At 36.4% G+C, this 22,470-nt stretch overlaps 1 protein-coding gene across 13 annotated transcripts in view; it reads left to right on the forward strand.

Annotated features, from left to right (window-relative positions):
- Nucleotides 1–22,470, forward strand: part of EXOC6B (exocyst complex component 6B) — a 628,567-nt gene that overhangs the window by 333,671 nt on the left and 272,426 nt on the right. For all 13 annotated transcript variants that reach the window (XR_005372563.1, XR_005372564.1, XR_005372565.1 and 10 more), the window contains 2 exons: nucleotides 2,068–2,179; nucleotides 12,717–12,851. Coding sequence is in view for 10 of the 13 variants with exons in the window: in XM_038561771.1 (XP_038417699.1) it covers nucleotides 2,068–2,179; nucleotides 12,717–12,851 (247 nt within the window). In the remaining 3 variants the exon portion in view is untranslated. The remainder of the gene's footprint in view (nucleotides 1–2,067; nucleotides 2,180–12,716; nucleotides 12,852–22,470) is intronic.

Here is a 22,470-nt window from a genome sequence, read left to right on the forward strand (position 1 = left end):
TGTAATAGCAGCCCATGCAGTTAAAGGTTTGGCTGATTTCTCTTTATCTCAGTGAAGCCTTTCAGCCTCTGACTATTTCAGTCTTTTATACTTTATCCATCTGTACCCAAATTAGGCAAATGGCCTCAGGTATGAAAGTGACTGCTACCCTTTCAAAGGCATATCCTGGTGTGGTGTGCAATTTTGTTCAGTTAGGCGTTTGTGTATATGTGTTAATCATACCTTGTTGACATCGAGGGAAAATACTTTTAATATTAGACCTAACTTTTTGGTTGTTATGAAAGTAATGTGGTCTTTCTTGATCTTCTACATCATATCTAAATGTGGAACTTCTGCTAGATCTTCTTAAACCATAATAGAGATACATAATCAGCACAGGGATGTCGTGAGACTGATTAATATCAAGGACACCAGATTACTTTAGACACCTGTGTTAAGTATAGTTTATAGCAACCTATACTTATTTGTAGCACATATTACAATTGACCTGATGTAATTATGAATTTAATATGTGAAGGCAGGAACCATGACCATTTTGTTCATTCACCATTTTGATCTCATTATTCCACCAACTCAATGCCTAACACCTCATATATTTGTGGAATGAAGTATTTCAGTTCAGTAATAATTTTGGTAAGGTTAGTAGTGGTCTAGAGGGTATTGGTCAATTAAATGTATCCTTACATGGACCTGTGAAAATATTTTGATGTATCATTTTTTCTTGATTATGTTCTTGCATTCTGTAGTCTTGCTTGTTTTTAGTATTTTTCTATTTTCTACATAGCATGATAATGTAGCTTGTCTATGTATTTAGAATTATAAGATTTTTAATCTGACTATATGAAACCTCTGATTTTCTTCTCTAGAAAGAGAAATCGATGAGAAAAAAATTTTGTGACCATTGTCCACAAGTAATAAATTTACAAGAACTCACAAATCTCTATTTACAGTTATTTCTTACTGTTTATAAGCTAGTATTTCTACAAAGTAATTTTATCATTGAAGAGCTATTTGTCCTAAAAGGATATCTTTTTTTAGAAAGCCATCTTGGATGATGCTTTCAGGGGCTCATTAAGGATGTATAGGCTTAGAATTTAGGTTATTGGTTACGGAACAGTTGTCTTTTTTTTTTTTTTAAACTTTGCATACAAAGATGTCTATTGAATCATTTTCTTTATATTTAGTTTCCTTTAGTGTGTAGAAAATGTCATTATTGGGGCACCTGGCTGGCATGGTTGGGAGAGCATGTGACTCTTGATCTCAGAGTTGTGAGTTCGAGCCCCGTGTTAGAGGTAGAGTTTACTTAAGAAAACAACAACAACATATAATAAGGACTTAATAATGTCCATTGGAATAAAAATGAGTGAATAAATTAAAAAAAAGAAAAAAGTCTTTATTGATAATTTTGGGGGTAGTAAGGATTATAAGACATTTATGCAGAATTAAACTGCTGGTCTAAAATACTTATTTTCGAATCAGAGCTAAGTAGACATTATACGAATGATGACAGGATAGGAGCAGAGATATCTTTTCTTAGGGGCCTTTATCAGCTAATTGTGCAGGAAACCAATAGAAAGACCATGTTGGAAAGTTATAAACAATAATCTGTGAAGGAACTTGGAAGCATAAGAGAAATAATGGTTTCAGGATAAGGAATCATTCTGGGAAACTCTTTATCTACCCTGAGAGACAGTACAGCATAGTGTTTAAATGTGGTCTTTAGAGCTAGATGGCCTGTGTTAAAATCCTTTTTTTGTGGTGTGTACGTACTGTGTGACCTTGAACGAGTTACTTAAATTCTCTGTGTCTTCATTTCCTCTGCAGATTCTAATCTGCAAATTAGAATTAATAATGAAAGTAATTAGTATCATTAGTGTTAAATTTAAATCAATTTTAATATATTAAAGTACTTAGAATAATTTCTGGCACAAAATAAATGTTCTTTGCAGCCATTATTATTATTATTATTATTATTATTATTAATCATTATCAGAAGTACCACTGGCACCTTGTTTGCAATGTAATCCTGCTACCTAGTATGACTGACTCTTGAGAATTCTTTTTCAGCTCAACTGAAGTCGATGACATGATTCGCAAATCTACAAACCTGTTGCTAACCAGGACTCTGAGCAACTCCCTGCAGAATGTCATTAAAAGGAAGAATATTGGACTTACTGAGGTAAAGCTGCTCTTAATGGAGGCAGCCAAGGCAATATGTGAACAGATGTCCTAAGCTCTGGGTCTTGTTTGTGAGTTAATTATAACTTTCTATAAGGTCCATCACATTCTTCCTAATGGATTCCTAATGGTGAAAGTGCAAAACAAGTAATTTGTTTTGCTCTTTGGTCACCTTGGAGAAATCTATTACATTTTTGAGAAGTCACTTTCTCTCTCTCTTTCTTTCTCTCTCTATTTTCACCAGCTTAACTTGTTTTCCTTTCTGAAGATGCTGTGATAAATTTATATTATTTGCCATCAGTTATATAAAAACAAAATTGTTGATTGTGGAATATAGACAACATTACGTTCCATCCAAATGAATGACAGTTCAAATACAACATACAATATGAAATCACATCTTGTCTGCATAAATCATTGATGCCAAAGATATTGGCACTTACAGTCCATGGTTAGTGTTAGACTCAGCTTTTGTTTCTGAGATACCTCCTGTATATGAATGGTAAATTACCCTTTATCAGAATGTGAGTCTGGGAATTTGGGATTGAGGAAATGTGAGAGAAAGGCAATCGTCACATTTCTGTGGAAGCTTACAGAATCTCACAAAGCGAGGAGGGATATTACACACATGTTGAGAACAGTAATTTGGCAAACTGAAGATTTGGCACGTTGGCGTAAAGTCCTAAAATTTAGAAAGATGTGAAGTTTCCTTTCTCTTGGAAACCCAGGATTGCATGGGAGCGTCAACCTGCCATTTTATGGAAATTATAGTGCCAAAAGTGAGAGCTTGGAGGAATTTTTTTCACAGAGAAAGGGAAAGGCTGTTGGCCATCTGTTTTACTTGCAGAGGTGGTGTAGTTTGAAAGTCAGTTGCTCTAGGAAAAATTGACATTTTCAGATATACACTGTCAAAGTTAATGGTGAAAGTAGGCAAATGGTTAATGATGCTGACTCATAGGTAAAGACAGCTGGAAGCCAGGTGAACATCTACTTCAGATTCTAGACTGTTTGTTTCTTTCCCTGTGTTAAGATTTTAAAATATTATAACGTGGAACTTTGGCAGTGTTTGAGTTCCATTTATAACAAACTTTTTTTTATGGCTGAAAGTTACATTTGACATTATTTAGGACAGTTCCCTCATTTTGCAGAGCTTCCTCTCTGTTGCTTGGTAGAGAAACATTAGTATTATCTTTGTGTGTCCGAGAATAGGTTAACTTCTTTTCATCATCAGGAAAACTAAAGAAAAAGGAAAATGGAATGAAATGGAATGAGAAGTAGGAAGTCCTCCTGCTTTTGGTGTATTGTACTGTTCTGCTTTTATGAATCCCAAGTAGGACAGGAAGTTGGTTATTTATTTTGCGAACTCTCCCTGTATTAGAACTTGATAAGTTTTCTTAGGCCATTTGATTTGACAGTCTCATAAAACATTTTAAACAAGTAGTATAGCAGGCACATGGTGCGATAGAAACAGCTTTAGCCTCAGAACTGTCTTGAGTTTGGTTGTGGCTGTGCTGTTGATTTACTGTGACATCTGAAGAGAAAGACCAAACTTCTCAGTTCTTCAGTTTTCCTAACTCCGTTGTCCTTTAGGGCATATGCAGATCAGGTCAGGATTGGGAGAAGCAGTAGAAGCTTATCAATGACTAGATCATAGTTCTTGGCACTATTTCAGTGAATACTAAGTATTTTTCCTAAGTCACTGAATCTTTCTAGGCAATAATGCACTTTCATTATCAATATCTTTGCATATGGCTGAAGGAACATCTGCATACATTTATTTATTTTGGCTATTATGGTGGTGTATGCGTGGATAGACAAATACAGACTCAGTGATTTTTATCAACAGCCAGTAAATCTTTGAATAACTATGTTGCTCACCTTGGGCAGAGAAGACATTATATCCTCATATACAGGGAACTGAAGTGAGTTCCCATCTGAAATCATCATCACAGTAGATAATGTTTATGAAACAGTTTGTATTCGTCAAAGCCCATCACAGATACCATTTCATTTAGTATTAGTCACATTGGAAACTGGCTGGGCATGTGTTATTATTACCAATTTTTGGAAGGCGTAATTGAAGTGTAGGGGGATTGTCCACAGTTATGTAGTTAACAAAATGATAGAAATGAGACCTATGTCTGGGTTGTTTTCTCCCAAACTTAATTCACTTTTACTATAATGTACTGCCTTCCATATTGATTTAATTATTTCATCAGAACAAAGGCATTTTTACAAGAAGTCCATAGTAATATGGAAATTGTTCTGGTTAGAGATGATTTTGTGACAGCGAGCACAGAGCCACTCAAACAATAGAAGTATTATAAGCATACAAAACTCACTGAATGCTACTTCAGGCTGTCAGACAATTCTTTCAGGACTTAAACATTCATATAAGCTCATGTTTGTTTGCCTGTCTTATTTGAATTTATATGATATCTTATTTCTTCTTTTTTTCTGTCCATATGCTCTATCCTTTAGCTTTTTCTCTCTGTAACCTGGCTTTCTTGCTTTTTCTCATTGCATCTTTGCTTCCCCACATTGAGCCAACTCAACATTGCCTTTCAGTTCTCGCTTATGGTAACTTGAATGTTTTGTACTCTCAGACCTTATGTGCCTATCCCTACTCAATCAGCAGGGTTAGCTGTTTTCCTTAGACTGGGAAGAAGGGCAGCTGAGCTGTGGTTAAGAGTGTGTGTTCTAAAGCAGAGTGCCTGGATTCCAATTCTGCCTAGGTTCTCTTCCCTTAATAAATGTGTTCTTGGGGAAATTATTTGGCTTTATGTGTAAAATGGGGACAATAAGAGCATGTATTTCCTACGGTTGTTGTGGGGAATGAATGAACGTACGAAGTACTTATAACAGTGTCTAATAAGTAGTAAATACTCAATGCATATTACCTCGTGTTGTTAAAGAGGTCTGGCCAAGTAAACAATGATTGTCAGGTTTGGTGCAAAGATGGTTTTTTAACTAAGAGAAGTTAGAAGATTACAGCAAGATGACATGTTATGATAAATAACTTGCTTATTAACTTTATAGTATTAATTGAGTACCTGCTGTGTAAGAGGCACTGATCTAAGCCCTATGGATAAATAAGTGAACAGCAACAAGAACAACAACAAAAGAGGTCCTTGCTTACATTCTAGTGGCAGAAAACAGTAAATACTAAGCAAAGTAAATAGTAAATCATTTAGTATGATAGAAGGAGGTAAATGCATTGAAGAGAAAAAAGAATCTGGGCTAAGGGAATCAGGAGTCTGGGTAGAGGTCCAAGTTTGTTTTTAATAAAAAGAGAAGCATCTTTTTATTGACATATCATTGGTACCATATTGAAATGATGGTGACATATTGAAGGGCAAACAGCATTCTTGGCAGAAATTAGAGCAAAGATCTGGAGGTATTAAGTTACTGGTTAGTTCAGGGAATAGTAAGGAAGCTAGGATAAAGCTAGAGTGGAGTGAGAAAGGGGAAGTGACTCAGGAGATTAGATCACAGGTGCCAGGGGTGTGTGGTAGGCCACTGTCAAGTTTTAAACTTTTATTTTGAGTGAAGTGGGAAGCTACTGCAGGAATTTGATGAATGATACTATGTGACATATTTCAAAGGAATAACATTGACTGTGGTTTTGAGAATAAACTGTTGGGTGTAAACAGGGAGACCAGTTGGGAAGCTGTGACACTAATTCAGGGAGATTTGATGGCAGCATGGATGGTAGCTGTGGAGATGGTAACAGGTGATTAGATTTGGAGTGCAGAGTCAGCATGTTTTCTTAATGACTATATGAGAAGGGAGAGAGAAGGAAGGAAGTTGAAGGTAACTCCAGGATGTTTTGATTTGAGCCGCTAGAAGGTTGTATATACCATGCACTGTGATGGCAAAAACTTTAGATAGAGCTAGGTTTAGGGTGGAGGAGATTGGGAATTTAGTTTTGGACATATTTAATATGTAGTGTTTTTTCATATACATTTTGTGATTTTGAGTAAGCAGTTGTATATGTGAGTTTGGAGTTTGAAAAAGAGGTTTGGCCTGGAGATAAAAATTGGGGGAATACAAATAATACTTATAACTACCTGTTTAGATAATATCACTAAGGGAATTTGTAAAGCTGGAGAAGAGAAGTTGAAGGACTGAGCCCTTGGGCATTCCATTATTAAGGAGTCAGGAGAAAAGAGGAATTCACAAAGGAGACTGGGAAGGAGCCACTAGAGAACTAGGAAAAAAACAAAACAAAACAAAATAGGAATAATAACAAGAGTATTGTGTCTCAGAAGCCAAGTGAAGAAAGTATATCAAGAAGGAGGGAGTGGTCAGCTTGACAAATACTGATGATAGATCAGGTAAGATAAAGATTAAGAATTACTGTGAGACTGGGACACCTGGATGGCTCAGCGGTTGAGCATCTGCCTTTGGCTCTGGGCATGATCCTGGTGTCCTGGGATCGAGTCCCATGTTGGGCTCCCTGCAAGGAGCCTGCTTCTCCCTCTGCCTATGTCTCTGCCTCTCTGTGTCTTTCATGAATACATAAAATCTTTTTTTTTTTTTTTAAGAATTACTATGGGACTTATCAAGTTGGAGTACATTGGTGACCTCAATAAGATCATTTTTAATAGAACGAAGATAGGAGACTCCTGATGGAATAGGTTTAAAAGAGAGTGGATCCTGTACGGAAGAATTTCAAATACTTTATGTAGATAGTACCCTCTCAAGGAGGTGGAGCTTAGCTCCCACTCCTTGGATGTAGGTTGTATTTATGACTTGCATCTAACAAGTAGAGTATGGAAGGAGGGAAAAAATTCATAATGAAGAAACTTGCCACATGCTACCTTGGTCAGGTGATCAAGGTTAACATAATCATTGGTAAGTGATATTTGGTTGCACGTACCTTTGATATGATGATAAGGCATCTCTGATCTTCCAAATTTCACTGTAACCATGAGAAATAAATTAAACAAACCCAAACTGAAGGACATTCTACAAAATACCAGTGCTCCTTAAAATTGTTAAGGTCATCAGAAACAAGGAAAGTCTGAGAAACTGTCACAGACCAGAGGAGGCTAAGGAGACTTGACAACTAAATGTAATGTGGGATCTTAGAAGAGATCCTGAAAACGGTGAAGAACATTAGGGAGAAACTTGTGAAATCTGAATAAAGTGTGTTGCTCAATTAATAGTAATACACCAATGCTGGTTCCTTACTTGTGACAAATATACCATGGTAATGTATGATGTTAACAATAGGAGGAACTAGATGTGGCGTATTTGGGCTTTCTTTGCAACTATTTTGTAATATAAAACAGATATTTTAAAATAAAATAATATAAAACCATTTTAAAATCGTTTACTTAAACAATTTAATTGGAGACAGCAAGTAGAAGACAACTGTTTCAGAGGTAATTTTGTTACAAAGGTAAGCAAGAAAATGAGGGAGTTGACAGGGGAAGTACATTAAGAACAAATTTTTTATTTTTTTAATAGAAGTAACAGCATGTTATTTCTGATGAGAGTGATGCAATAGAAAGCAAAAAGTGATAGAAGTGATAGAAGAGAAAAAGGGAAATCTTTGGAGTAATGTCCTTGAGGAGGAGAGAGACTTTAGAATCTAATGCACAAGCAAAGGAATTGGCTTTAGGTGGTGTAAAGTTCATCTTTGGGTAACAGATGAGACTCAGATTATGTGGATGCAGATGGTGGTGGCTGGGCATATGTTATGGTGGCAGACTTCAAACACTGTTTTCTCAGTGAAAGATCTTCAGCTGAAAGTAGAGTTCCAGAACAAATGTTGGTGTTGAAGCAGAGAGAAAGTATATCTGGAGGTATGGAAAAGAGATTTGGTTGGTACTCGATGTGGTTATTTTGCAGCATTAAGTGCCCACTTTGGCTAGTGCATAGGAATTAAAGTGAGACTGGTCAGAATGGTTGTATATTTTCTTAAGCCATATTTAGCTGGAGATATAATAAATCCATATCAATAACAGTTTTCAGGAATTTGGTATGTATTATACTCAATACTTTATTATTTATATTAGTATTTATATTTAGTAATTTATAATATCAATTATTTCTTTAGTATGACATTGATGTTGTTATCTCAATTTTAAGATGATGAAAGATAGTAACTGCGTAAGGCCATATACAACCAGTAAGTAGTTTGGAAATAAGATTTGAGATAAGTTTTGAAATACAAAATTTTCTTTAAAAATAAGATTTGGAGTAAAGGTTTGAAATTTCTTTTGTTCTAAGCCTTTGCTCTTTCACTGCATTAATTTGCAAAACAGTATCATAGAGATAAAGGAAACAAACCACCAGTTTATTCATCTCAGAATATCATAGATTAGTTAAGCTTGAAACAAAATTTTAAGATGAATCAAAAACATCTTACATTATTATGAAGAATGAATTGATAAAAAGACTTAAGATATAAACTGGATTTAAAAATATATTTATTATAGATGATAGAAATAATACACCTTCACTTTATGTTTCCACTCATATGTCATTTCCTTAAGGAGGCCTTCCTTGACCACCCTATCTGAGACCTACCATCACTGTGTAACTCCTTATTTCACTTCTATTCCCAGTGCTTATTATTACTTAACATTATGCTATATGTTCGTAAGTGTATGTGTTTACTCTAATCTCCACAAGGCCAGGGACTTTTGTCTTGTGTATAATTGTGTACAACTGTATTCTCATTCCTTGGCACATAGGAGTTCCTAATGGATGAAAGAGAGAGAAAGAAAAAAGAAAAGTAGAGAGGCAGGCTCTTAGGGTAAAGTGAAAGAAATTAAGACTTCCTATTAGGGGCACCTGGGTGGCTTAGTCCATGAAGCATTTCTGCCTTCAGCTTGGGTTGTGGTCTCAGGGTCCTGGGATCGAGCCCCGCATCAGGCTCCCTGCTCAGTGGGGAGCCTGCTTCTCCCCTTCCCTCTGCTGCTCCCCCTGCTTGTGTTCTCTCTCTCTCTCTCTGTGTCAAATAAACAAATAAAATCTTTAAAAAAAGAGTTCTTATTAGTGATACCATATTGAATATTTATGTATCTATTTTATTATAATAGTGCCCCAAGAGACCTGAATAAATAACCAATGCTTTCTTTTGAATATAATGTAGATTGATGGCAACATGTCTCTATCCTGTGTTATTTATCTCCCATATAACAGTGTTTACCATCCCCTGTTGTTAACAGTAGTAATGTTGCTAATATTATGTTAAAACATTTTATAATGAAGTCTTGTCAAATATAAGCCTTGTACTAGACCTTTGAATTTGGACCAGTAATTCCAAGTACTTCAGTATTTTTAGGTGTTTACTTTGGAAATGGTAAAAATGAGGAGTTGACCTAGCTTTTTGTATCTTTGCTGGGGTGAAATGGAGAAAAATTCCTTGAAATCTTAGGGAGAGCTTATTTTTGTGAATGAGAACAAACACTGCTATTTAGTTCTTTATCTTGTGAATCCAACAGTGGAAAAGCATTGGCAGTGTGGAGAGGGACTGTGACTTCTCATTTTCTTGCTTTAGGTTAGTACTTTTGGAACTTTAGCATCCTGAATTCTCTGCTTTGGAAAACAAGATAAGGTAACAGGTGACTTCCACAGTCTACTCTGCTTTCCATTAGATTCTCTCTGCTACTGGGAATGAGAGACAGAAAAATTTTCTGCTTCTTAATGGTTTTTAACCTTAGTAACTTCTGTCATTTAATTCTGAGAGGTGGTTGTTTGCTTTAGTGTTCTCTCTCTCTCTCTCTCTCTCTCTCTTTTTGGACTCCTCACAGAACTCTACTTTATACCTAATCTGATGCTAATACCATGTCTTTGGAACAATGTTAAGGACAGTTCGGATTGCTGTGGTGATATATTTTTGTAAGAGAGTGGGAAGTGGGGATTAAAAATATCAAAGGAGCTCAAAACTCTGATGGAAGCTGATATCTGAAATTGCTTCATTGTATCCTTAAGTTCAGAATTACCCCCACAGTATCTGGCTTCACATTTGTAAATGCCCTTGTAAGGATTTTGGTTTTCTGTCATTCAGGAGTAGAGATCACTTAGACCTCATTAACAGACATTATTCCCTTTGAAAATGACATGGTATCTAATGTAATCCTAGAGGGTTTTAATAATCTATTCTATGCTCAGCAATGAAACATTTCAAAAGTGACTGACAGCCAATTGATGTAATTCATGGTGATCTTTTGTGTTGACAGATCTTTAAAAAGTCAAGGGAAATTACTACTGTACCTAGTGAAGCCGCCTCCTTTTTTTTTTTAAACTGTCAATATCCTGCAAAACAGGACAATTTTCTCTTTGACTGCCACTGTTTTTTATTTCAATAACATGACATGATTCCTCCTTATTATTAGGATTTCTTTTGATAGATAGAATGTGTTCCCTATAGGTAATGCTGACTTTAAAATAGAAATTCTTCAGTTCTCCAAATTAACTCTCTTACTTTTCTGATTTATATATCAAGACAACCTTGCCAGTAGCCACCTTCCTGAGGAAGAAGAGTGATTTAATTTAGACAATTTAAATTTTTAAAATGACTTTAGTCTTTCTCTGAGGGAGAAACATGTTGAAAGAAAGAGGGTGATGAATTGCTTATTTTGGTAGGTGTTTTTTCCTAGAGCACTCTACAGTTAAAAGTGTGATGTTTTGGGTAGTTTTATAGAAAGAGATAGTGTCTGTGTCCAAAACTCAGAGTCTTTAAATGAAGGGAAGGGGCTTAGTGAGGAATATGAAATTGTCTGATGAGTTGTGGGGAATAGTACAGAGATCTGATCCCTTTGTTGCCCTAACTTTTCATTTTTTTTGGAACTGCATCTCTGGGTCTCTGCCCTTTGCCCTCACGTTCCAAAAGCAGACATTTTCCCCCAGTTTCCAGCTGATCCTTGGGGAGTAGAAAGTACCTTTCTCCTTAGTCCAATCTATTACTAAAGCATTGTTATGATTTAATATGTATTTTTTTCAGAATGAACACTGTACGTTAGCCCTGTGCTGGTTTGCTGTTGGGGAGAGAAGAATGTACTTTCTGATTACAATCCTATTAACATTTTTGTTTAATATTCAGCAGTATAATACAATGACTGCTACTAAAGTGTAATTCCAACTTTTAAACATTTTTTAATTGTAAAATGTGTATTACCCCCCACCTTTATCTTCAGTTTCAACTTCTCTTTGTGTCATCTATCCACTCACCCCCCATTCCTTCTCTCACTGGACTAGAGGAACAACTAAGTTCACCTATAGCCTTACATACCCAAACTCCCCCTGTCTGCCACAACCCCCCCACCACACACATTCCTGTGGAAATAAAAAGTTAAAGATGTAGGAAAGAGAAACAAACAAACAAACAAAAAAAGGTTTTATTCCATTTTCTCTTCATATTTCTTTTAGACTCTGGGAAATATGAATAGTTTTCATAGTTGAAATAAGTAGTAGGTGCCCCTTTTTAAAAAAAATTTAAATTAATTTTTTTCATGGAGAGGTCTAGTTGATGGCAGACCCAGAATCTGATATTTCAGTCTTATGTACATAAGCGTGCAGCACTCCAGGGCTGCCATTTTATGCTTATGCTAAAAGGCATTGTCAGAAGTCATTTCAGTGAGTCCATAATTTGAAGGTAGAAGACTTGGATTGAGTCCAAATTCCATTTAGGTTCTGTGGTCTAGAGAAAATCATTTCATTCTTGTTTCTGTTTAGTAAAATAGAAGCAATAATTATGCCCAGCTTAACTTAGTTTTCCAGGTTCCTGGGAAGACAATGTAAGAAAATGAATTGTGAACTACTTTGTAAACTTTAATTCTATCCTGACAATAAGAGTCATTCTTTCTCATCCTCCCCTCAAAGTTATTTATAGATGACTTTTTATCATACCAGTACTATGGTTTTTAAGAATCTTTCTTGTTAGAAAAGGAAAATAATATTAACGAAAGGATATTTAATCCTCAAAATAACTGTGTGAGTAGAAATTATTACTAAGAAATTATTACTAACAGTTTACAGATAAAGAAACAGAGAAATTAAGAAACTTTTTCTGGATTAATAATTTGTAAATAGTTGATTTGCTGGTTTTTCTGACTGTAATGCCCACATTATTTCTTCTGTAAGCTAATATAGTTTGTTAATATCCTGTAGTCTATTTGCCGTTTATTATGCCTAATTTTGAAACTTCTTGCATTTTCTTTTCTTTCGCGGGGCGGGGGGGGGATATTTATTTCATTCATTTGGCAATTATTTGTTGCCAGGCTCTGTGCTAAACACTAGCAGTCTTCGTTCTTAGTCTCTTAAACAGAAGAAGACATCTGTTTAAAATAGAGAGACAAGTGCTCTTCTCCTAGGGGGAATGCAAGATGCTTTGGGAGTCAGGGAAGGCTTCTTAGAGGAATTACAACCTAAGCCCATGCTCTAACAAACCCTTTGTAGACTACAAAAGGCCCCTACCATATTTTGCCTTTTGTTTTTTCCTCTACCAGCAGATTGATACTGAGCCATTTGTTTTCGGGTAAATAGTCAAATGACTCTTACATGTGCTTGTTATTTTCTAGCTTGTCCAGATTATTATCAATACAACACACTTGGAGAAATCCTGTAAGTACTTGGAAGAATTCATCACCAACATCACTAATGTGCTTCCAGAGACAGTCCACACCACCAAGCTCTATGGCACCACAACTTTTAAGGTGAGAGGGCCCTATGGCCTCTGGTGTGCATAGTCTGGGGCATTCTACCTAAAATAGCTTTGTTTCTCCCAAGATGCATACTAGTGTGATTCATAACATGGTTTTGAGAATAAGGGCTTATGATTTCCTTAAAAAAACAAATATCAATGCTAATTTCTAGATGTTTAAACTTAAAAATTTCTACAAGTCTGTCCACTAAATATTCCTTGTATTTTGTACTTGAAAATGGCTATTTCCTCAGTTGGGCCTCGTCTTAATCACGAAGTCTAAAGTATTCTCTTAATCTTAGGATTTTTATTTATTTGTTCATGAGAGACACAGAAAAAGAGGCAAAGACATAGGCAGAGGGAAAAGCAGGCTCCTTGCAGGGAGCACAATGTGGAACTCTATCGCTAGACCCACAGGATCACGCCCTGAGCCAAAGGCAAACGCTCAACCACTGAGCCACCCAGGTGCCCCAAATTTTTAAAATTAGCTGTTCTTGCTTCTTTGTGTCCTGTGTCCAGTTTTTTTCACCTTACTTTTTAGTGAGGCATTTCTGTCCCTTTCTATTGTAGACAGGAATTTTATAATCATTTCACAAGGCCCCACCACTAGTTTTGATCTAGATTTTGATCAAACGGGAAAAATGACACTATTGTAGAGCAAAAGACAGAGAGTTTTTGGAGAGTAAATGAATGAATGAGTGAATTTATTTATTTATTTTACTTTTTTAAAAATTTAATTGGTCAATCTATAGTATAACACCCATGCTCATCCCATCAAGTGCCCTTCTTAGTGCCTGTCACCTAGTTACCCTATCCCCCCACCCACTTCTTCAGCAACCCAACAAATGTTGGAGAAGATGTGGAGAAAGGGGAACCCTCTTGCACTGTTGGTGGATATGCAAATTGGTACAGCCACTCTGGAAAACAGTGTGGAGAGTCCTCAAGAAGTTAAAAGTAGAGCTACCCTACCCCCCAGCAATTGCACTACTGGGTATTTACCCCAAAGATACAGATGTAGTGAAATGCTGGGACACTTGCACCCCAAAGTTCATAGCAGCAATGTCCACAATAGCCAAACTGTGGAAGGAGCCACGATGTCCTTTGACAGATGAATTGATAAAGAAGGTGTGGTTTATGTACACAATGGAACATTACTCAGCCATGAGAAAGGATGAATACCCACCATTTGCTTCAACATGGATGGAACTGGAGGGTGTTATGCTGAATGAATCAAGGTAATGCTGGCCTCATAAAATGAGTTTGAAAGTATTCCCTCCCTTTTTGTTCTTTGAAACAGCTTTAATAGAATAGGTATTATTTCTTCTTTAAACATTTGGTAGAATTCCCCTGAGAAGCCATCTGGCCCTGGACTTTTGTGTTGGGAGGTTTTTGATGACTGCTTCAATTTCCTCACTGGTTATTGGCTTGTTCAGGTTTTCTATTTCTTCTTGTTCCAGTTTTGGTAATTTGTGGAATTCCAGAAGAAATGCATCCATTTCTTCTAGATTACCTAATTTGTTGGCATATAGTTTTCCTCATAGTACTTTCTTTTTTAAAGATTTTTAAAATTTACTTATTCACGAGAGACAGAAAGAGAGAGAGAGAGGCAGAGACACAGGCAGAGGTAGAAGCAGGATCCACGCAAGGAGCCTGATGTGGGACTCGATCCTGGGATTCCAAAGGCAGATGCTGAACCGCTGAGTCACCCAGGCGTCCCTCATAGTATGTTTTTAAAATCGTTTGTGTTTCCTTGGTATTGGTTGTGATCTCTACTCCGTTTATTAATTTGAGTCTTTCCCTTTCTTTTTAATAAGGCTGGCTAGGGTTTATCTATCTTCTTAATTCTTCTTAGAACCAGCCCCTGGTTTTGATCTGTTCTACAGTTCTTCTGGTCTCTATTTCATTGAGGTCTGCTCTAATCTTTATTATATCTCTTCTTTTTGGTTTAGGCTTTATTTGCTGTTCTTTCTCCAGTTCCTTTAGGTGCAGGGTTAGCTTGTGTATTTGAGGTTTTTCTGATTTTTTTGGCGACTTGTATTGTATTTTCCTTTTAGGACCACTTTTGCTGTATCCCAAAGGTTTTGAATGGTTGTATTTTCATTTTCATTTGTTTCCATGAATCTTTTTAATTCTTCTCTAATTTCCTGGTTGACCCATTCATCTTTTAGTAGGATGCTCTTTAACCTCCATATGTATGAATTTCTTCCAAATTTCTTCTTGTGATTGAGTTGTAGTTTCAAAGCACTGTGGTCTGAAAATATGCAGGGGACAATCCCAATCTTTTGGTATTGGTTGAGACCTGATTTGTGACCCAGTATGTGGTCTATTCTGGAGAAGTTCCATGTGCACTTGAGAAGAATGTGTATTCAGTTGCATTAGGATAGAAAGTTCTGTATATATCTGTGTAATCTGTTTGGTCCAGTGTATCCTTCAAGGTCCTTGTTTCTTTGGTGATGTTCTGCTTAGAAGATCTGTCATTTGCTGAAAGTGCCATGTGAAGTCTCCTACTATTAGTGTATTATTATCTAAATATCTCTTTACTTTGGTTATTAATGGATTGATATATTTGGCAGCTCCCACATTAAGGGCATAAATATTCATGATGTTAGGTCTTCTTGTTGGCTAGACCCTTTAAGTGTGATATAGTGTCCCTCTTCATCTCTTACTACAGTCTTTGATATAAGCCTTAATTCATCTGATATGAGGATTGCTACCCCAGCTTTCTTTTGAGGACCATTTGAATGATAAATTGTTCTCCACCCTTTCATTTGTAGGCTGGAAGTGTCCTTAGATCAAAATGAATCTCTTATAGACAGCATATAGATGGGTCTTGCTTTTTTATCCAGTCTGATACCCTGTGTCCTTTGATGGGATTGTTGAGTCCTTTTATGTTCAGAGTAACTATTGAAAGATATGAATTTAGTGTCATTGTATTACCTATACAGTCTTTGTTTTTGTGGATTGTTTCTTTGGGCTCCCTCTTTCTTTTACAGAGTCCCCCTTAATATTTCTCACAGAGCCAATTTTTGTGGTCACATATTCTTTTGGTTTCTGCCTATCCTGGAAGATCTTTATCTCTCTTTCTATTCTGAATGACAGCCTTGCTGGATAAAATATTCTTAGCTGCATGTTCTTCTCATTTAGTACCCTGTATATATCATGCCAACCCTTTCTGGCCTGCCAGGTCTCTGTGGAGAGGTCTGCTGTTAATCTGATATTTCTCCCCATATAAGTTAAGAATCTCTTGTCTCTCACTGCTTTAAAAATTTTCTCTTTATCTTTGCAATTTGCAAGTTTCACTATTAAATGTCGAGGTGTTGAGTGTTTTTATTGATTTTTTGGGGGAGAGATTCTCTTTATGTCTGTTTCCTTCCCCAGATTAGGGAAGTCCTCAGCTATGATTTGTTCAAATATACTCTGTGGTCCTCTCTCTCTCTCAGCCTCTTCTGGAATCCCAATTAAATGTATATTGTTCCTTCTCAAGCTATCATTTATTTCCCTAAGCCTTTCCTCCTGTTTTTCCTCCCTCCTGGGCTCTTGTTTTTCTCTTTTTTACCCAGCTTCCTTCCTTTCCATCAACTTGCCTTCTATGTCACTCACTCTCTCTTCCACCTCATTAACCCTAGCAGTTAGAGCATCCAGTTTGGATTGCATCTCAGTTAAATTATTTTTCATTCGGCCTGATTAGATTTCAATTCTGCAGTAACAAAGTCTCTAGAGTCCTTTATGCTTTTTTCCAGAGCCACCAGTAACTTTATAATTGTACTTCTGAATTGAATTTCTGATATCATATTTAAATCCACATTCTGTAACTCTGTGTCAGAGAGTATTGCTTCTGGTTCTTTCTTTTGTGGTGAATTCTTCCTTCTAGTCATTTTGTCCAGTGCAGACTGGCTGTATGAACAGGCTGAATCAAAAATATCAACTATGACCTAAGTAGAATACACCCTAGATGATTTGGAAGAGGTCAGAGACCAGAAAATAAAAAGAACAGAACAAAATAAAAGGACCACTAAAATGAAAAAAAAAAAAAATTAAAATAAAGACATAAAAACAAAAAACCAAAAACAAAGCAGAAAAAATGAAAGAAAAGAAAAATAAAGGGAGGGGATGCTGGTGGTGAGGAAGTGGTAGTGAACCTCTCTTGGTTCTGAGCATATTTTGTTCTGTATGTTAGAAGATGCCCAATCCTAAATTTATATAAGTCAACAATACTTATATAAGTCCCACATTGACCACAGTAACATAAACAAGATAAAAGAAGGGAGCAGAATGGGAAGGAAGAGAGAATATTATCTCACAGAATGAATCAACATGGTATTCCACTTGGTTCTGGGTATATTTTGGTTGTGTGTTAGAAGGTACTAACTTCCACAACTATAAAACAAAATATGACTGAGAAAACAAAAAACAAAAACCCATATCTCACATATCTACCAAAATTAAATTGAATGCGTTGAAGGGAATCCAGAAGTGAAAAATATATCTAAGACATGTAACTGTAGAAATATGAAAGTCAAAAAGGAAAAAAACTTAAAAACTAAGAGTTGGTAAAATATTGAAGTTAAGGTGGGAAAAGAGAAAAAACATTGGAAATTTGCAGCCTGATATCAAAAGGAGTTGTAAAAAAACAAATAAATAAAGGACCCTCTAGTTCTATTATCCCTCAGTCCTGGAGCTTTCCAATACTGCTTGTACACTAAACTTGCTCTTCTCCTTTCTTCCAGCTGATCTTCTGGGGGAGGGGTCTGCTGTGCTGATTCTCAGACGTCTGTGCCTGGGGGAGGTGCCCCGACCCCGCCAGGTGCTGGGCTCAGTGTGAGCTGTTTATTCTGTGAGGCCTTTGTTCCCTGGCGGCCCTGCCTCTCCCAGGCACAAGGTGGAACAAAGAAAAAAACATGGCGACGGCCAGATTTCCAGCTCTGGAGTCAGCTAGCTCCCCGCGAATACCTATCTGCAGTCTCCCAATCCACACTGGCCTAGATGCTCCTGAGGGCAGGCACAGGTGCACTGATTTGCACAGCTTGCAGGGCACCCAACAGCAGGAAAGTTCTCACTTTCCTGTGCCCTCCCTGCTTCTACCTGTCCCAGAGGGAACAGAGGATAGCCGACTTTATCTGCCTCAGAGCCTTTGGATCCAGGGCCCTGTGCCACTGGATTCGTGCTCCCGGGGACTGCCTGTCTCGAAGTGAACAAGGTACAGACATCTCAGTTCGTTGCCAGGCTCTAGGGTAAAGGGCCCTTTGGAACTGGCCCGTGTAACCCGGGCGGCCTTCTCCACAATGCCCCAAGGGCTGCGGTGCTCCAGCCCTTTACTGGGATCACACCAAGGTTTGTGATGAGCTTTCCCCTCCGGCGCCATCTTATAGTGACTCGGGGAATGTTGATGCCTCACAGCCCCTCCTTTGATTCTGCCCAATTTCCCTGCTAAGCACTTTTCTGTCAGGGAAAAACTCAGGCATGGATTTTTAAAGTTCCTGCTTGTCCAGGGCTGGGCTTTTGTACCCCAGAGCCTTTCACTGCTCCACTTTAGCCCTGCTAGTCAGGGTTCTCCTCACCACTTTATTTCTATTTTATTTTTTTCGCCTTCCTATCTTGTTAGAAGCAAAAACTCTTCTCTCTGTAGCATTCCAGCTCTTCTCTCTTTACATCTCAGGTCAAATTAGTAGATGTTCAGGATGTTTTGAAAGTTATCTAGGTAAGTTTGTGGGACCAGATGAGTTGAGGACTCCTACTCCTATGCCATCTTGCCAGTCTCCCTTGTAAATGACTTAATTAAAAGAGCCTTAAGTAACTCCTTTGTAATGCCATGTTAGCTTTAGATAAATATTAAGCAGAAAGAGTAATAGGGTAACATCTTATCCACTAAAATGATTACTAACCTGTATGTTTTGACTTTTTATTATTTGATTGTTTTAGTTTTGAATAAGGTCTGTTTCATCCTTTTGTAATCTAGAGGTTGATATTAATTAGATATAAAGTTGTAGAGTTGAAATCATGATTTATGTCCACTAGTGTCTACTTTTTCCTATCATTTTTATCATCTTTCCCTATTTATTGGCACTTCCTTTGAAAGGAGATTTAAAACCAGAAATCAAATTTGATTCATAACTGCTAATCATATTTTATGAGATAAAAACTGTTAGTAAGATCTCCTTTTTCTTTTATAAGAAAAGAAATGAGAAAGAACCTCAGTAGCCAAAGCAATCTTCAGAAAGAAGAAGAAAGCTAGAAGTATCACACTTCCTGATTTCAAATTCTATTATAAAGCTATAGTAATCTAAAAAATATGGTATTAGCAAAAATACGTATGCACATCAATAGAACAGAACAGAGAGCCAGAAATAAACCCATGCATATATGGTCACATAATTTACAACAAAGGTGTATGCACAAGAGTACACAATGTGTAAAGAATAATCTCTTCAATAAATGGATAGTCGCATGTAAAAGAATGAAACTGGACCCCCATTTTTATACCATAAACAAAAATCAACTCAAAATCAACTAAAGATTTGAATGTAAGATCTGAATTATAAAACTTCTGTAAGAAAAAACATGGTGTGTTTGGGCACCTGGGTGGCTCAGTGGTTGAGCTTCTGCCTTTGGCTCAGGTCATGATCTCAGGGTCCTAGGATCAAGTCCTGCATCAGCTTTCCCACAGGGAGCCTGCTTCTCCCTTTGCCTATGTCTCAGCCTCTTTCTCTCTCCCTGTGTCCTTCATGAATAAATAAATAAAATCTTAAAAAAAAAAAAGAACACATGGTGAGTAAATTCCTTGACACTGGTCTTGGCATTGATTTTTAAATTTAGTACCAAAGCAACAGTAAATGTAAATGGGACTACATTAATCTAAAAAGCTTCTGCACAGTAACAGAAACCCAACCAAACACAAGAGCAACTGATGGAATGAGAGAAAATATTTCCAAATCTCATAAGGGGTTAATATCCAAAATATATAAATTACTCATATAACTCAATAGCAAAAACACAAATAATCCAACTAAACCAGAGCAGAGGAACTGAATAGACATTTTTTTTCTAAAGAAGACATACAAATGGCCAACAGGTACATGAAAAAATATTTACAACACTAATCATCAAGGACGTGCAAATCAAAACCACAATGAAATACTACCTCATACCTGTTAGAACAGCTATTATCAAAAAGACAAGAAGGAACAAATTCTTGCAAAGACAGAGAGAAAAGAGAACCCTTGTGTGCTGTCGATGGGCATGTAAATTGGTACAGTCTCTATGGAAGATAGTATGGAGATTACTCAAGCAATTAAAAGTAGAACTGTATGATCCAGCAATCCACTTCTGGGTGTATATCTAAAGAAATAAAAATCATTATCTTGAAGAGATATCTATACTTCCATGTTTATTGCAGCATTATGCACAATAGCCAAGATATGCAAACAATGTAAGTGTTTATCAACAGATGAATGGATAAAGGAAATGTATATATACATAGTGGAATATTGTTAAACCAAGAAAATAAGGAAATTCTGCCATTTGTCGCAATATAGATGGACTTTGAGGGTATTATGTGAAATAAACCAGATAGAGGACAAATGCTGCATGATATCATTTATATGTGGAATCTTTAAAAAAAAAAAGTCAAGAAACAGAGAGGAGAGTGGTTGCCAGGGTCTGGAGGGTGGGGAAAATAGAAATTGGTAAAGGGGTACAAACTTTCAGCTATCCAATGAGTAAGATTTGAGGATCTAATGTAAAACATGGTAGCTATAGTTGATAATACTGTATTGTATAATTGCAATTTTCTAAGAGAATATAACTTAAGTGTTCTCATAAAAAATGTAAATGTGCAAGGTAATGAATTTTAATACCTAGGTGATGAGAATCCTTTCATAGTGTGTGTGTGTGTGTGTGTGTGTGTGTGTGTGTGTATGTATATAAATCACCAAAATGCACATTTTAAATATAATTTTATTTTCAATATACCTCAATAAAGCTGAAAAAATGAGATGTTCACAAATATTCTTTATGTACATATGTGATTAGGTCAGCTGCTAGATGAGTTACACATTCATGATGTCACCATGGATTATTTGTTTAAATTACCTAAAAAAAATTTATTAAACATTATGTTATATTGGTACCATTAGTTGAAAATTTCTAATAGTGTCTCATTCCATTAATATTGAAACTCTTATAGTGAAGAAAAGATTTGTCTACTAAAGAAGATCCATGAATGAGCATGATAAGAGCTTTAAGAACTTTAGCATTACCTTAGACAGTAATAGGAATTATAATTCCTATAAAATCTTAGCAGTTTTGTGGAGCACAGGCAATAATTTTGTCAAAAATATTTCTGCTTGATTTGCTATGGAAGCCAAAACTTCTCCAGGAAAGCACATGTGGGCAGGGCTATGGTTTAATGTTCACCAGAGAAGAGGGAGTTAGGGAGTTAAAATGTGAGGTTCATTTATACTTGTCTCATATGGGGAATATATATAGTATGTATTGCTACTCTTCCCTTAACCCACCGCAATTTTCTTATTTCAAGGGCTTTTCAAATTATGGTCAGAAATCCTCCCTAAGGATGGCTTGTGTAATTTGTTGTTCCTCCAGCATTAAAATTGCTGAGGGAAAATTAAAGGCAGACAGGAAGCCATAGGAGTTGAGCAGCCAGTTAAATACTTAGTAAAGGAGAAGTTCTGGAGACCACTAAAGGTCATGTTGACAAGTGCTTATTGGAAACACTGATTGCTTAAAACACATTGAAAGTTTATTTTTACCAGGACTGTTTCAGACCAACTACCCCAGAACTCAGTATAAACATGGCAATTATAACAGCTACATGTTGTGTATTTTCCTAAGCTACTGTTTCCAGAAAACTTTCCTTTGCAGATGGAAACCTTTATGCTGAAAAAGGGGCAAAAATAATCAGAAGGTCTTCAAGGTATTTTCCTGCAGAACTGCCTCTTGTTTCTTCATTATGTGACATAATGAAGCTGGCATTATTAGCTTTCCTTGTTCATAAGAATTTCCTTACTCTTACAAAATAGGATGAGGTTATTTATTAACCTGCTCCCTCACAAATACTGTTTGTGTACCTACTATGCAACAATCTCATAGGTTCTTGGGTAGAGAGAGAAAACATACTTATTCCTTGGATTTAGAATTTATACCTATAGGGAGGACAGGCACTGTAACTTTTATAGAGACCTTTGTGAAAAGTACTAGAATATTACAATAAATACATTCAATCCCTCGACAATTCTACAAATTTGTATGAAGCATCTACTACATACCAGGCAATTTATGGGTATGAACTGAATAAACAAGTCTCCTGACTTTACAGAGTTTATATTGTTCTGTGGATGATAGATGATAAACAAACAAAAATATCTCATTTAATCTCAGGTAATGACAAGAACTAAGAAGAAAAATAAATGACCTGAATGAAATGAGGAATAACATAATTTGGATTTCTGATAGATAAACATTCCATTCAGAGGTACCAGTACAATAGTAGATATTGGTATGTTCAAGGAAAAACAGGAGGTTCAGTTTGGCAGTGATGTATCTATCATTGGAGGTAGAAGTGGTAAGAAATGAGATAGTCAGGAATATGATATTTTCTGGATTTGTAGGCCACAGTT

Source organism: Canis lupus, chromosome 17 (assembly GCF_011100685.1).
Source record: "Canis lupus familiaris isolate Mischka breed German Shepherd chromosome 17, alternate assembly UU_Cfam_GSD_1.0, whole genome shotgun sequence".
Taxonomy (NCBI): domain Eukaryota; kingdom Metazoa; phylum Chordata; class Mammalia; order Carnivora; family Canidae; genus Canis; species Canis lupus.